Raw genomic sequence first — 16,716 nt, 5'->3', positions numbered from 1 at the left:
GGATTAAAACATTCATATTGAACTGATTTCATAGGATTATGAAGTACTTTACGATGTTTGCTAACAAATAGATTAAGTCGAGTATGATGAAATAGCCTGAATGCATGAAAAGCATTAACAAATTCATGTAACGGTTTAAAACTGGAGCAAAGTTTGACTTCATTTGTCCGTGAAGCATATGCTAATAATTTTTGTTGGTGAAAAATGCAAATTATATGCATTTACAAACATTTAAACTTTAATGCTATTAAAAACAATAATTTCCAGATTCATTAATATAGTTATTTACATAGAGTAGGACCACTTTTCCTGGAATGCTCCAAACAGATATTGCTTTAACAAACTTAAAAAAATTAGTTCATCATTTTCCTCACATGCTTGCACTAGCTAAGTAATCAAGGTGGGTTAATTTAAATCACTTTAAATAAATAATTTATAGAATAATGTACATAAGGAAATTGTAGATATCAGAATCAATTTTGGTGAAAGCACATTAATCTCGTAATCATTTAATAGTGTTTACTAAGAAAGGAAACAAAATATATGTACTGATGAGTTGAAGCTCATGCGAAAGAAAATGTAATATGCAAACTGTGAATATACTTATATTTCTCTTGATTTAAAATTCAATAACTTTTATAGGAAAAATAGCAAACATTTTGTGCAGAAAAGTACACAAAATACTAATCAGGGTAAACCTTAAATAGTGTCATTATCATTAAACTGTGAATAAACATGGAAGCTGATATTTTTCAAACTATCATTTAAAAAATGCCAAAAATAGACTTCAATGAGTATAAAAAAAATTTGTAAGTTACAATTATAGAGTACATCCAGGATGTTTTATTTCCACTGGAAGAAAAGTTACTGAAAGTATTATAGTTTCATTAATACACTCAACAAACATTTCTTGGGCCTCCCCGATGGTTTAGTGGTAGCATCGTTGCCTTGTAGTCAAGGGGTCCTGGGTTTCATACCCGGTAGACACACATAGTGGTTCGGATCCCACTTTAAACTGTAGGTCCATGTCCCGATTAGCCTATATGTGCATAAAGTGAACCTAAAACAACAAATCAATTTTTTTTTTTTTTGAAAATACAAAGAATTTTATTTCCTAAACAGTATACAAGATATGGTTACATAGAACGATTATTATTTTTATGTATACGGATAAAAGTAGTCAAGCTACTTTCGGAGGTATGTGCTTATGCCCTGGTACCTGAAAATTAACCCAGGGCGTCAGTTCCGTGAATTTTTTACGGATTCCCCCGCTTTTCTTTGATTCATCCTTGATTTCCATTATTTTTTTAATTACAATAATTCACTGTGACATTGGCAAGAATGTCCCAGTGTGAAGAACCAAACTTGTTCGGTTTTCCTGAACAAAGTTGGTTTCACATCATTCTACAAGGTAAGAAGATTAAGATAAAGGTTAGAAATAGTAGGAAGTAAATAAGTGTTAGTGTTTAACATTAATATTATTTATGATCACAGATACGAAATTACATAAGTGTGTAATTGGGTGGGTAATGTTTTCTTAGGATAAGTTTTATTGTGTGTCGTGTGCATTAGTGTTGATGGATGAGATGAGGAATGGACATTAACACGATTCTATGAATGTTAAGCAGGGTCTATGTTCTAGTATGTTATGTTTGAGATAGTGAGAGTATTATTGGCTTTGAGATGTACGTATTAATAGTAGGAAGAGATATGAAAGGACGAGTGGTACCTGATGCAAGGAGACTTGCGGGAGACCAGCAAGAGTTGGTCAGACTGGGATGAACATCGGTACGACGGTTGGTACCCGGGACATCATCAGGAAGGGAAGAAGTAGGGAGGGATTTCCTGGGAAGTATCGGGTACATTAGTACGTTCGGTAGTGGAAATATAGAGAATTGTCAAGAATCAGTGAGAGAAGTTTGCAGTGTGTTTAGTAACGAGAATAAAGAAGGGGGTGTAAGATTACAATTTAAGAAAGAAACGAAAAAGAAGAATCTTGGTTAAATTCGGTTGGTTCCTAGGTCGAGTCCTTGCAGTGTTATCCTTTGCCTTTCTCCGGGGAGACGTAACCTTTTTTCGTTTTGGCGTATCACTGTCTTCTGTATTAGTGTCTCCTTCTTGATGTTCCTGTGGGAGGTTCTGCTTCATTATCCTCTTGGTGATCTTAGTCCTAAGGAGGGATGTCCTGTTGTTGAGTTTGTCGAAGGTGGATTCTTTGTGATCTTCTGGGGGGTATATTACGTTCCGGAGGTAGGGGTTGAATGGGGAGGTGAGTGATGCCGGATTTGAAGAGGGAATGTTCCTCTTTCGACACCAGGTTTGTTAAGTCGTTTAGTGACGTAAAGTGCTCGGGATTTCTTATTAACTGGTACGTGTTGAAGTTTGGTAGCTTTTGTCTTAAATCTTCGATTTGTTTGTTTGATGTCTGGCAAAAGAAGGCTTTATGTTGCGGTGTGTCCGTCTCGGTTTTACATTTCAGGCATTTATCAGTCTGTCTGAGGTTGTGCTTATTTAGGTGTTGACCGTAGGGACCGTGTCCCGTTAGGAAATGTATGAGACCTCTCGTGGGATGGAAATGGTCCATCGAAAGTCGTTCTTTTATGTTTGGAAGTAAGCTGTGAAGTCTCCTTCCTTGCGTAGCTTGTGTCCATTCCTGTTGCCAGACGCTAAACAAGTGGTTGTAAATTTCTGGTACCGTGGCAGGGCGTATTCCAATTAGTTTATAGATTTCGTCCTCTTGTCCATTTCTAAAGTAATACTTTGATGCTCTAGTTTTAATAACGATTTCAATAGGCTGTAGGCCCGCAATCATGAGAAGAGCCAGGGTTGAGGTTGTTCTGAATGCACCCGTTAGGCGAAGTATCACTTTGCGTTGTGAAGATCTCAATCTGTTTTTAATGCACTGTTTACTGGTTTCCATGGCCCACAGGGGCGAGCCATAGGAAATAATAGAATTATATATGGTAATGAGATATGTTTTTATGTGTGATAGTGGAAGGTTGTAGTTTGCTGAACTCAATGTGGCTAGACTGTTTATAGTTGTTTCGGCCTGGGTTGTTGCCAGGGCTATGTGTCTGTTAAAAAACATCTTCTCTTGAAGAGTAATGCCAAGGTATTTAGCTTCTCTTACTCTTTTTAAATTTCTTTCTCTGAGTTTGATTTGAGGGTTTCTTTGTAACTTCCCCTTAAGGATAATACAGGGTGTCCGGCTTAGACCTTTAACATTACAAAACAGTATAACTTTAGTTACATTCAATTTCAAATGAAACTTATTGTTTGAATGGGACTGGCAACTGTGGCCATTTGCGAGAATCACCAGTACTTCGGTTGACGTGACGCGCATGCGCGTGTAACGCATAAATTCCAGGATGGCGGAGTGGACGGTTCAGCAAAAAGTGTTCTGCGTTCTTTCACTGGCAGAAAACAAATCTGTGAAGTTTGTTCAACGTGCTTTTCGGCGTGAATTCAATCTTCAACTTCACGACAATGTTCCTTCCTATTTGAGTATTGCTAAGTGGGATAAATAACTAAGAGAAACTGGAAGTGTTGTGTCAGTGGCCGTGAAGTACGCGAAGCGGAAGGTATCAGAGGAAAACATTGAAGTGATTTGCACTGCATTCACAAGAAGTCCAAGAAAATCAATAAGACGTTCAAGTTTAGAGCTCAACATTCCTCGGTGTACTATCCATGACGTTGTGCACAAAAGGTTACGTCTACGGGCGTACAAGATCCAGTTACATCAAGGAATTGATCCTGATGACAAGCCTAAAAGACACGTTTTCGGGCAAAATTTTAACCAAAATTGAGAACAAGAATGCTTTTCTGGACAAGGTGTGCTTTTCTGATGAAGCTGCATTCCACATGTGTGGCAAAGTTAACAAGCAAAATTGCAGTATTTGGAGAAGTGACAATCCTCATGAGTTTCGTGAAATTATGAGAGACTCGCCAAAAGTTAATGTGTGGTGTGGTTTAATGAAATAGAAGATAATAGGCCCGTTCTTCTTTGCTGAAGAAACAGTGAGAGGAACGAATTATTTACACATGCTTCAGCATTACGCTGTGCCTCAAATGCCTCCAGAAACCATTTTCCAACAAGACGGAGCCCCGGCACATTTTGCTATCATTGTACGAGAATTTCTCGATGAGCATTTTCCTAGAAGATGGATAGGAAGAGGTTATAAACCACTTACTTGGCCTCCGCGCTCGCCGGATCTTTCCCTACTAAACTTTTTCTTCTGAGTGTTCATCAAGGACCAAGTCTACAGTATGCCCGTCGAGAACTTGGAAGATCCGCGTAACAGAATTCGTCAGGCGATGAACAATGTGACCCGTCAAATGCTAGTGAATACCTGGACGGAATTGGAATATCGGTTCGACATCTGCCGTGCCACAGGGGGGCTCATATCGAGGTTGTGTGAAGTGCTGGTGCTGGGACAAAAAAATGCATGAGTTTTTCTACCAAAATGTAAATTTTGGTAATAAAATTGGTTTTCTCTGCAAAATTATGCTCTTTTGTAATGTTAAAGGTCTAAGCCGGACACCCTGTATAATGAGTCTTTTCCGAAGCTATTTTGAGTTTAGCATGATCACACCAATTGGATAGCATATTGATTGCAGTGGATGCTTTGTCTTCGATTTCCCTTCTTGAGTTACCGGAAGTGAGCATGATAATGTCATCCGCATAAACTATGATCTGGTCTATGTCTGGATGGTCTTGTAGTTTCATAAGCGCAGGCTCCAAGTTAGTATTCCAAAGCTCGGGTCCCAGAATGGAACCCTGAGGACAACCTTTTGACGTGATCTTACTCATTTGTAGATCCGGATATTTGATGCTAATTTTTCTGTTAGAGAAATAACTTTTCAGAAGTAGGAAGAGTGTACCTGGGCAGTTCATATTTTTAAGTGTTTGAAAAAGGCTGGGCCACCACAAGTTGTCAAATGCCCCGGCGATGTCCACCATGATTCCAACCATGTACTTGTTTGGAGTGTTTTGTGTTGTAGACGATAGCAGGCGTAATGCATCGTCAGTGCATTTACCTTTCGTGAACCCAAATTGTATCCCTGATATGGGTTTGAGCAGGCGAAATTCTTTGAGTCTTTTTAGGATAAGTTTCTCGAAGAGTTTTCCCAAAACGTTGAGAAGGCATATTGGTCTGTATGAATTGACCCTGGTTTCATCTTTATTTGGATGTTTCTTGATGATTATTAAGTTTGCTTCCTTCCAGGTTTCTGGGAATATCTTCTGAACAAGGCACTCATTAAATAGTTGAGTAATGTAAGGCGTAAGTACTGGGGTGATTTCTTGTATTATTTCCACAGGAATTCCGTCTGGTCCCGGGGACTTCTTCATTTTCATGCTGCTTATTTCGTTTTCTACTTCCTGGGTAGTGAAAGGTAATATTGGTGATTCTGGATATGGCTGGTGATAGATTTTTCTTGTATCCTTATTTTCCTCGCTGTCGTTTTCAGGTTTGTCGTCTGGTATGAGATTCTTCATTAAGAAGTTGATGGTTTCTTCCAAGTCCTTTGTCATATTCATGTTGTTCTCGTCATTAATTAAGGTGGAAATGGTTTGCGGTTTTTTTATTTTGCCGATAGCGATTTTATACGGGGTGCCCCATTTATTTATTTCCAGACGTTTTTCGATGAAGATATTCCATTGTTGTGTCTTATAATTTAGTAGCTCGGTTTCGTATTGCTTTTTTTTGGCACGGTAAATCTGGAGGTTGGCATTTCTGTATTGTGCGATGATGGATTTTTGATATAGTTTCCTGGCTTTTTGCATTTGTTTCTTAAGGTTGGTTAATTTCTTTGGCCATGGCTTCCTCTTCATTTTCCTTTGGTTATTTCTGGGTGATGAATTTTCAATTGCTTGTCTGATGTTTGCAGAGAGTTCCTCTGCGAGCGTGTTGAGTGATTTTTGTTGGTCCAATTGTTCAGGGATAATGAGCTTTTCTAGGAATTTTTGATGATCGATTTTTCTCCAGTTCAATATGTTCTCCTGGTTTTTCTGTTCAAGCTGATGTTGCCTGTAGATTAAGTCGAATAGTATTAAGTTGTGGTCGCTTGTTGTGGCGAGATCTATAACTTTCCAGTTTTGGACATCGCCCAAGGCCCTTGCATTCGTGAGTGTTAGATCAATGTTGCTTGAGGCGCCCGCCCTTCCCCTGTAGGTGGGGGGATTATCTGGCTGATTTTCGACTTGTAGGTTGTGCTCAGAAATGAATTCCTCCATGGCTACCCCCTTGGTGTCGGTTTCTTGGCTGTACCACCACGGAGAGGAGGAGTTCGTGTCAGCTGTGATTATGATCTTGTAGTTTTTGTACGCATTGCAGATCAGATCGATTTTTTCCAAATATGGGTCTGTCATGGCTGAATTGAAAATAACTATTTATTAGGATCCAAGAACCATGCTCTGAAGATATTTGAGCGCAATTTATGTGTGTGTCACAAAATTGTGCTATTTTGGTGATTGTTAGATTTCTGTTTAGGTTAATTATTGCTGCCATGGTTTGATTGCGGTCCTGAATTGTGTGAACGTTGAGTGGTGTGTAGGGAATTTTGTTTTTGGATGTGTATGGTTCTTGCATGAGAATTATGTCAATGTATTGCTCTTTGCAGTAATTGATTGTTTCAAGTGTTGCAGCTTGCTTCTTCTGGTGTTGATCTGTGCAACGCGTATCTTGACGACAACAAATCAATTGAACATTTCCACAATAGGTTCATGTATACAGTATCAGAAACAGAAAAATGTATTATTTAATCGAACTGTTCAAATATTTTACACGGCCATTTACTAGAAAAAGCCTTTCTATAACAGACATATCTATGTCTATGGCACTGGAAACCATACAAGCAATTTTAATCATTTTTTTAAATAAAAAAATCGATTGAAATAAAATAAATCCAATTTAAATTTAAAAAATGAAAACTGATTTCTTAAATAGAAATCATGATATTTATCCACACTTTAAGTAATTAATGGTATATATCAGCAGTGATTTTCAAAATGAAAACAATATGCTTGAATAGGTGTGTTTCATCTACATCACAAACTGTTGAGGCTGGTTCTTGTAAGCATACGGAATTCGAGCAGGCAGGCGGGATATTTGACCCATTTAGGATGTTACATTGTACACTATTCGGTTGTTTAACAGGAACTCACGTTTATCCTTCAATTTTCCGAGAAAGAACAGAAGTTGCGCTTCACGTCACGGAACTCGATAATTGTTGATCAGAAGATTGGCGAGAATAAATTGTGCCAACATTAATGAACAAAGCAAACATTACAGACTGTGGAGTGAACAATTCCTCTCAGGTAAGTTCATATATCAACTTTCTCTGTGACATTTAATACAAATGGATCAAGCTGGTGTGTTTAATCATACTTGCAAGTAGTGTTTCTTTGTTTTTGTTTGGTAGAAAGGTGCTGATACTTCAGATGAATTTGACAATAAAAATGATAACATTCAACGTTAAATTCATATTGATAATTTTACATTTGTACTTGATTATATATTTTGTTATTTAACACAAACTGTTATTAATTTTTAGCCGATCCATGAGAAAAGGTGCCGACAGTAGGCTTTGCGTACTGTCAGAAAAGAAAGCACTGCTTGACATGGGCATCCCAAGGGGGGGGGGGGTGGGGGACGTGGCCTCCCATGGAGAATGAAAGTCAAACAAAAATTATATATTTTTTGCATTTCATTTCATTTCAGCCACAATAATATGTGTTAATTATTACATGAATATGATAAATTCAAATTTAAGCAATGTTTTTTGAGGGAACAATACCATTATTGGGGAAAATGTGCCTTGTTTGCCCCCCCGTAAAAAAATACCTTCCTTGTCTCTCCCTGGAAAAGATCCTGCGGATGTCCATGCTGCTCGATTAAAACATATTAATGATACATCAAAGTATCCCAAATTGATTGATTGATTTGGTTTATTTTACTTCGCTTTTCTGCCAGTTTTAGCTAATCGTGAAGACAAGGCTGAGTGATGATATTGATTAAGGGAAACTCACAAAGAAAACTCATGCCCAGGCTGGGATTCGAACCCGGGACCCCTGGCATCGAAGAATGCTGTGTTAACCCACTCTGCCACGGGGCCAGTATGTCCAAAATTGTTAAAGCAAGGAGTGAAATTACTGTTTTTGAGCAACTCAACATTTTAAGTTCATATGGATCTACACTGCAAAACTTCGCTTTTTTCACCATATCTTTTTCTGTTGACTGCACATAGAGCTTGAATACATGAAAATTACCGCTATTTCCAGATGGCATAACATTGTCATTAATTGTATGCAATGTTACCGAAATTTTACACAGAATTAACAACAAACATACAGTTGGCGCATGGTGTAAAGAACGCTATGTGCAAAGAGAATGGATCCCATTCTCCTACGTTGTGGGTATTTCCTTGCAGACTACAAACATGGCGGCGGTGCGAATTCTGACGTCACTTGAAACTCACCTATATGTACTAAAAAAAGTGGTCTGAATATGTGGTAGTCTTATTGTCGGCTGCATTTAGCTCTGAGGAGAAAATGTTTTTTGAAACATTACAGTGAGCTAACTCATTCTAGTTTTTGGCCTTTTAACCACTGTTATTTTTTAAAAGAGATTTGCCTACATTTCGGAGGCTGAATATGCCTCCGTCTTCAGGGTAGCATGTAGTCTGTTAGATCATATAGACATGGTGGAGCCTAGGCCACCAAGAATAATCCTCCAAGGCAACCATTTATAGACCATTTATATGATCTAACAGACTACACACTACCCTGAAGATGGAGGCTTCAGCCTCCGAAACACAGGTAAATCTCTTTTAAAAAATAACAGTGGTTAAGTCCAAAAACTAGAATGAATAAATCACCACTGATTAGCTACAAAGAAGAAGTGAGCTAACTGTTTTGTAGTAAAACAAGCTTCATTAATAATAACAAATAAATATGTTTATACTTGCAGAATGAACGAATGGCAATTCACTGGGCATCTGTAGGAGGTCATGTGGAAGTAGCGAGATTTCTCTTGGACCGAGGCTCTCCTGCTGATCCCTCAGATGATGTGAGTAGCAGATGATTTCAGTACATTAACTATTCTTGTATGTGGTCTTTTTTGTAAATATAGATTGTAATATCAGAAAAAGATGAAAGATCTTTTCTTACTGCCCTTTGCAAAGAGGAAGAGGCTAACATAGGTTATGTACAGCCACTGCACTTGAACCACATGTGAAAAGTCTATATTGAATGCTATGAAAAATACACAAGATGCAAAAGTCAGCATAAAATGACTACATAATATCTTATAATTAGGGCCAGGCACTTTATCTTATAAAACTGTAATTATGTCATAAAAATGGAAGAATATGTCAGGAAAATGCAGAAATATTCCCAGTAAAGCCAAAAATATGCAGAACAGTACTTCTCATTATACGGGAAATCAGTATCTACCAGGGAAGATTGATTATAGGGTGGGGGTGGGGTATTAAATGAAGTCAGAATTCCTTTAACCAAAGAATGTAGTGGGAAAATACTGAAATTATCGTGAAGTTCACTGCAATTATGCTAAGTTTCATTGTGCCAGATTTACATATTTGTGGAAACTGTGTGGTGGAGCCGTCTCGCGTCACTACTTACGCAGAGACTTGTTTTTGTTTGCCTGCTCCAGAGATAACCAGGACAGAGTATACACACTGATATATCCGTGGCTCACACGACAAGTGATTGCCGATAGATCAGGGGCTATAATGTACCGAATATTATTTTTACTTCTGACTGATTGTTGGGAGAACTGAAAAAAGGTAAAGAAATTTGAACAATTTAAACTTGTCGTGCCTGCACAACAATGACTGAGAACATTTTTCCTCAATAATGGCTCTCAATTGTCGGCATGATATAAAAAAAGGGGAGATACGTAGTATTGTTCTGTACTAGTTGGTAAGAAAAGACTGCATCTGTTTTTAATTTCTTTGTCCATAATTTCCTTAATGGGCCATCGACTATCCGTTGCGGTAAAGGTACGAAGAATAAATTATAAAATAAGCGATTATATGCAAGACAATCAAGAAATTATACAGAAATATGTAAAAAAAAATGGCCAATATTTTTTTTACGCGGGGTTGGCAACACTGATGAAGTTGAGCATGCCCTAGTATTGTGTGCTTGCAACAGAGATAGAATCGTCAGAGTGGGGTTGCATACGTGCGAGTAGCAGTAAGGTGAAATGGCTGCCGTAATACAAAATCCCGCCAAATGTGAACTGAGATCTGTCATACGATTTCTGAACGCCAGAGAACAGAATGCAGCTGATATCCATCGGGAATTGTGTGCCATTTATGGACTGACAGTGATGAGTGAAGGGAAGGTCAGGCAATGGTGCAGAGAGTTTCGGCAAGAGCGTTCAATTGTCCCATGACGATGAGCATAGCGGAAGGCCTAGTGTTCAGATGGACGATCTGGTGGAACGTGTTAACGAGAAAGTGCGTTCCAATCGCTGGTTCACAATATCTGAACTCGCCAAAGAGTTTCCAGATGTGTCTGTGAAAACAGTGCATCGAATTGTGACTGAACCTGGGGTATCACAAACTGTGTGAGAGGTGGGTACCAAAAATGCTGACAGACGCTCACAAAGAGCAAAGAAGGACAGCTGCAAGTGATTTTTTGGCCAGCTGGGGGGAGAATGGGGATGACCTCTTTTCGCACATAGTGACAGGGGATGAAACGTAGATATCGTATGCCACTTGGGAGTCGAAGCAGCAGTCAATGCAATGGTTCTCCTAAAGCGAAGAAATTCAAACAAACACCATCAGTTCACAAAATCATGGTAACCGTGTTTTGGGACCAAAAGGGTGTGGTTTTTGTGGACCCCGACCTTGGGATTTCTTTCTTTTTATTCACCTGAAAAAGTGGCTTGCATTGAAGTGTTTCAACGACAGTGACATGCTCACTCTCAGGCAGCATATTTTTACGCAGAGGGTATACGGGCTATCAGAAATGTCTGAAGGTTAATGGTGACTACATCGAAAAATAGCCAAGGTATGTACTGGTTTATCAATCACAATAAATTTCTTCTATCATTTTCTTGTTTTTTTAAAAAATATCGGTCCTTTTTTTTTTACATATTTATTTATTTAATAGAAGATTCCAAATACAGCGTTAGCCATTTTACATTGGAACGATTTTATAGAACATAAGGACAAAAAAAAAATAATAACATAATACAACAAAAAAATAACATAGAAAAATTACATGTGGTTAAGAAACTTACATACTTTTAGCAAACTTTCTTCTAAAACGGTCCAGATTTTCAAAAATGTCTATTTCGCTTCCTAGATTATTGTATCTAAATATGCTAAATTGGTAAAATATGTCAAACTATGCCTTATCAGGTTTATCTATTTTGGCTGATTTTCATCAGATTTCGATCAGATGCCAAATAAAAAATGTTATATCATAAAGTCCGGGCCCTATATATATATATATATATATATATATAAATAAATAAATAAATTAGTAGTTAATTACATTCTATTGCCAATTATGGATGCTGCCAGAATGTTTTGTGGTGTTTGTCTTGTTGTCAGAGCTTGAAGGGGGAAATGTTAGCGAGGAGGTGTTTGGTCGAGTCTTAGGGTTACCCTGGGGGGGATGCTCCTATGGGTTAACATCGTGACAGTGAGACAGATGGAAGGATGCTTTGCGAAAATATTGCTACCTGGGGGATACCCCCCCCCCCACTTTGAGCACTGCTTCTTGTTGATATAAAATTGAATAATAGAAATAATAATAATACGAGGGTCATTCGGGAAGTAACTTCCGTTTCACTCTAGCGCGCGGAAGACGTGCAGCCTGGTTCAGTACGAGTCTGGCAGTGCAGGTGTGAGGATCGTTTGGCCAGTTTCCGCTCTCATACAGCTGTGCAAAATGGCCACTGCAATTGAAAATGCAAAGTTCGTGCAGTGATTCACTTTTTGTGGGCCAAAAAGGTGACAGTACTGTTCGGCAATGGTGTCGTGCTTTCAAGGATGGACGAACGAACATCCACGACGAGGCAGGGAGTGGACGCCCTTCAATTGTGACAAATGAACTGGTCTCCAAGGTGAACGACAAAATTCGGGACAATCGGCGGTTCACGATTACCGAACTGTCACATGTCTTTCCACAAGTGTCCCGTATGGTGTTGTATGAAATTGTGACAGAGAGGCTAGGCTATTGCAAGTTTTGTGACCAGGAGCTCAAGGACAGTGTTACTACATGGTTGAATGCACAGCAGTGACGTGCACTGAGGAGTAGCTAGTCTAGCAGAGATAGATCAATCAATCTCACGTCTCTAATTATTTTCAAATCACAATATTTATTATCTTGAAGCCTCAGTTCATATGCAACATTTCTTTCCACGCGCTTCTCATCCCTCGATGTGATCAGCTGGCAAGGCTGAATACCCTAGCTGGCAAGGCTGAATACCCTAGCTGGCTCTTCTTCCGCCTTACCAGATCCAGGTATTGACAACCCCCCGAAGGGAAAGGGAAGATTTCTGCCTGTACCTCCCTTGCCCCCCTCGCCCCCCGCTCCAATGGTTGAAAGCCCGTGGTTTCAGGTCCTCCAGTCTATCTCCTATAGGACAGATAGGGGATTGGTTTCCCTTCGATTCCTTTGTAAATCCTCTAAAGAGCTCGGGGGAAAATTTTCTGCAGTACTTATGTTCTCTGTATTTACACAACCTTTTAAACGTTGTACAATATGTATGTATAATATGGGATGTAGTTTTATTTGTATATGAATGGGAACGTACTTGTATTATGTGCAGACAAAAATGTTATGGTTTGTTTTCTTTTTTTCAAATATGGAATATATAATGATTAAATAACAAATATTTGCTCACGCTCTCTCTCGCTCTCGTTTTAGTAGTGTTTTATTTAAATATACCACTAATAATTTGGCCTCCAATAAAAAAAATGGGTAAGCTAAACAGTCATAAATGCGGATGTATCAATTTGGGCAAGAAAACGCGCGTTATAATTGTTGTTGTTGGTTTGGTTTATTTTACTTCACCTTATATGCCGCATTTAGTTATCGCGAAAATGAGGATGAATGACGATATAATGAAATTGATGAAGGGACCTCACAAAGAACAATTCAGGCCGGGATTCGAACCCGTGACGAGAGCGCATTCTTGTTCCTATGTGTTGTACTCTGCAGTGAATAATGAAATAATTTGGAATGAAAAATGTATCCCAAAACTAAAAAAGCCAAATGAATATTGTTGAAGAAACTACAAAAAAGTGTGTTTTGTTACCTGTTCATCCCCTCTAATATATTTAATTTTTGCCACCTTCCATCACTTTTTCTAGCTGTATAGATTTAATCGCGATAAGTAGCTAATGAGCTTATGGAAGTCACGAGGAACAATCATAAACAGAGAACCCTGGACTCCTGATTTCACAGTGCCCTTAGATGCACTGGGAGTAAATTATTTGTATTTTCTTTTTCCTTTCTTTAGCGTTGGTTTTCCTAAGTTTCTTTACCTAAGTTCTGCCATGACGATGAACGTTGATTAAATTAAACGGATGAAAAGTGGTTACAAAGGAACACTCATGCACAGGCCAGGGTTCGAGCCCGGATACTTCAGTAACGAGATCGTGAAATGGAGAAATTAGAGAAATCAAGCAATGCAAATTTTTTTGGAAAAACGTTAATCATATACAAATATGGTGTATCAAAAATCCAATTGAAATTTACGTACCACCGAGTAAATACGCAGTTTGCTTTACCGGTACCCACATATCCGAATAGTTCGAGCTTTCCACTCATCTTTGTTGTCGGCCGACCTCGGAGTGCAAGTGGCCCCGGATCGGTACCAGGTGGACGAACATAGTGGTTTGGATCCCACTTTAAACTGTGGTTCCAGTCCCGATTAGCTTTTATGTTCATAAAGTGGACTTAAACACCAAATCAACCAACCGCTGGGGAGTGGTTATCACTGCACGCTATGACACCAGGAGTTCCGGGTTGGAACCCCAACCTTGGGTGTTTTTTGTGTTTGTCTCTTCATTAATTGTATTGTACCATCTTCGCGATTAACCAAATGTGACAGCGACGCTAAGCAGCATAAATCAAATCATTGATTGATTGTTTGATTTGGTTTGTTTTACTTCGCATTTCCTACTCATTTGGCTAATCTTCAAGATGGCACGATACAATTGATGAAGGGACAACACAAATAACACCCATGCCCAGGTCGGGATTCGAACCCGGGATCTCTGGCTTAATAGTCAAATCAACATGTTTTGAATTTTCGAAAGTGGGTGGGATTAACACGTGCTTCTTTTTAGTAGTCCTTCCTCATCTTGCAATCCTTTCCTTTCTTTGACGTTCTATTTTTAGGAATACTGGGCCCTAAAGGGGGGAGGGGGATTATGGCCCACACCAACCTCCCTTGGGCACGCCACTGATAGCTACCCCAAGTGGCGACATCACCGCACGTCACTGATGCACAGGCGGCAGATTTCTTTGACATAGGTATTGCAACCTTGTTTGCCAATATAAGATGGTGCTTATGTAGAAAAATAGCTTAGAGTTTGTCTCCTTCAGTTGTATGTAATAAAAACTTTCACAAGGTCCCAAACTGAAGTTTCTTTCCAAATGACTCCCGTAATTGTTGCTAGTGGAGAGATTTCTACTTGAAGCACTATTTCCTTTTTTCTTTTTCGTGTCTTACTATTAATATATTGAAATGCTTACGTATTCAGATTTGTTAGTAACATGCACCTTGTTCAAGAATAATCTTTGAAAGTTATGGGAAAATTCAAGTTTAAAGCAAACATAGAAACATCATTTTTGAAATTTTGATAGCTCATGGTAGTATATATTATAGATATATTAGTTGCATTAAAGTACTAGAATATAAAAATAAGTTCAGACCTGCTTCCTGCACTAACCTTTTGAGCTAGCAAGGGAGGTTATCTAAGTGTCCCCCTCCGATTTCCATTAAACTTGGCATGTGTATAGAGGGGCCCAAAGGAAGAAATACGTGTGTTTGTGTTTCAGCTAAAGAACTGTTTTAAAAGAACATGCACATATAATTGGAACACACACAGCACAGAGCTGTGTTTGCCAGTGATATGCACTTCATATCTCAAGTGTCCCACTTGTGTATCTGCCAGTACTATTAGCACAGAACTTCAACCGCCATCGTCCTTCACGATAGCACTTGCGTTTGGTACCGACAATCCTACAGTTCTGTGCTGTGTGTGTTCCAATTATATGTGCGTGTTCTTCCTATGCCATATTTACATGGTTTCGGGGTCAGATCCCCACTTCAATTTGTCCTCATCTTGACATTTGAGAGGGGGGGTTACCCCTAAAACAGTTTTTTAGCCGAAACAAAAAAAAACATGTATTTCTTCCTTTGGGCCCCTCTATACACATGCCAAGTTTCATGGAAATCAGAGGGAGACACTTAGATAACCTCCCTTGTAAGTAACCTTTTTCTTCTCTTATTATGCTAGAATACTAATTAAGTAGACTTACTTCTGTTATTATCAAAAATAATAAACTTTTTTATCATTTAAAATGAAAGATTCTAATTTTCTTAGGGAGGGGGGAGACAACTGACCAGTTTGACCCCAGCTTCCCTTCTCTTGGCATAGAAGTTTATTCGGGGTATTGTATTGACTGACTGTACTCCCTCGAGAATTAAGTTAAATTCTTTTTTATAATTTCATTGTTTTACAACAAATAACAGAGATATTTGATCCTAATATACTGCCCATGTAAGTAAAGAAACGCCTATCTTGGAGTGTGTTTGTCATTTTTGTTTGTAAAAGCACTTGTATGCATACTCAAATAGCAAAATACACACGTACAAATGACAATGTTACCAAACTTGGGACTCCTAACCTAACAGAAACATCAAAAATTGGAAAATTGCTAACATCGTCAAACCTATCACTCCTAACAATCGTTTTACTTCTATTGTGATTTCGTAAGCTTTTAAGCCCTTCGCCTTCGCACTTTTGTTTTATTTTTAACTTTTTTTACTTTGTTTTTAGCCAAATATGCCTGATTTTGTCCTTCATGTTTGATTTACTTTATTTTATAATATATTTATGTAAAATTATTAATATTATAAATTTGGTGACATTTGTCATTAATAGGGAGCAGAAGTTGACCTAAAAAATATAGGTATATGACCTATAGAATGTCCTTAAAAATGGGAAAAAATGACGTAAAAAATGCAAAAAATGACCATTAAATTTGATCTTGATTTTTTTAAAAAAAGGCACCAAATGATACCACTTGCACGTTCTATTAAAATATGAAACGAGGATTTCCAATGGGAACAACCGAATAATTTTAAAACAATTTAATGAAAAAGTCGTATACACTGAATGAATTGGTGTAAAATGCATTAATTTCCTGCATCTTTGCCTGGTGATGTAGTGTGGTGTGTTTCTGTGACACTGTAAAGAAAGATAAATGATCACGATCAACGTAAGACAATTTTTGTTTAGAAATTTAACAAATTGTATAAAAAATAGGGAAACCCAGAAATTGTATGAAATATCTCACATACAAGCACTTTCTAAATATAAATTGCAATCCTGCGAGATATATATAGGCCTATGTTCACCTTGGTGAAAAGACTCAAGAATATTACCAAAATGAAAGAAGTGATAAAATGTGACGAAACAATACACCGAATATTGAGAAAA

General features: G+C 38.2%; 1 protein-coding gene across 1 annotated transcript in view; it reads left to right on the top strand.

Moving 5' to 3' along the window:
• The window catches only part of LOC145994440 (uncharacterized), a 56,677-nt gene that overhangs the window by 7,144 nt on the left and 32,817 nt on the right, over positions 1-16,716 (top strand). The window contains exon 2 of the mRNA XM_083130575.1: positions 8,970-9,068. Coding sequence (XP_082986701.1) covers positions 8,970-9,068 — 99 coding nt within the window. The remainder of the gene's footprint in view (positions 1-8,969; positions 9,069-16,716) is intronic.

Source organism: Lepisma saccharinum, chromosome 10, assembly GCF_977018435.1.
Source record: "Lepisma saccharinum chromosome 10, izLepSacc3.1, whole genome shotgun sequence".
In the NCBI taxonomy this organism is placed as follows: Eukaryota; Metazoa; Arthropoda; class Insecta; order Zygentoma; family Lepismatidae; genus Lepisma; species Lepisma saccharinum.
Note: the sequence above shows the minus strand (reverse complement) of the source record. Positions and strands in the feature narration are given on the sequence as shown.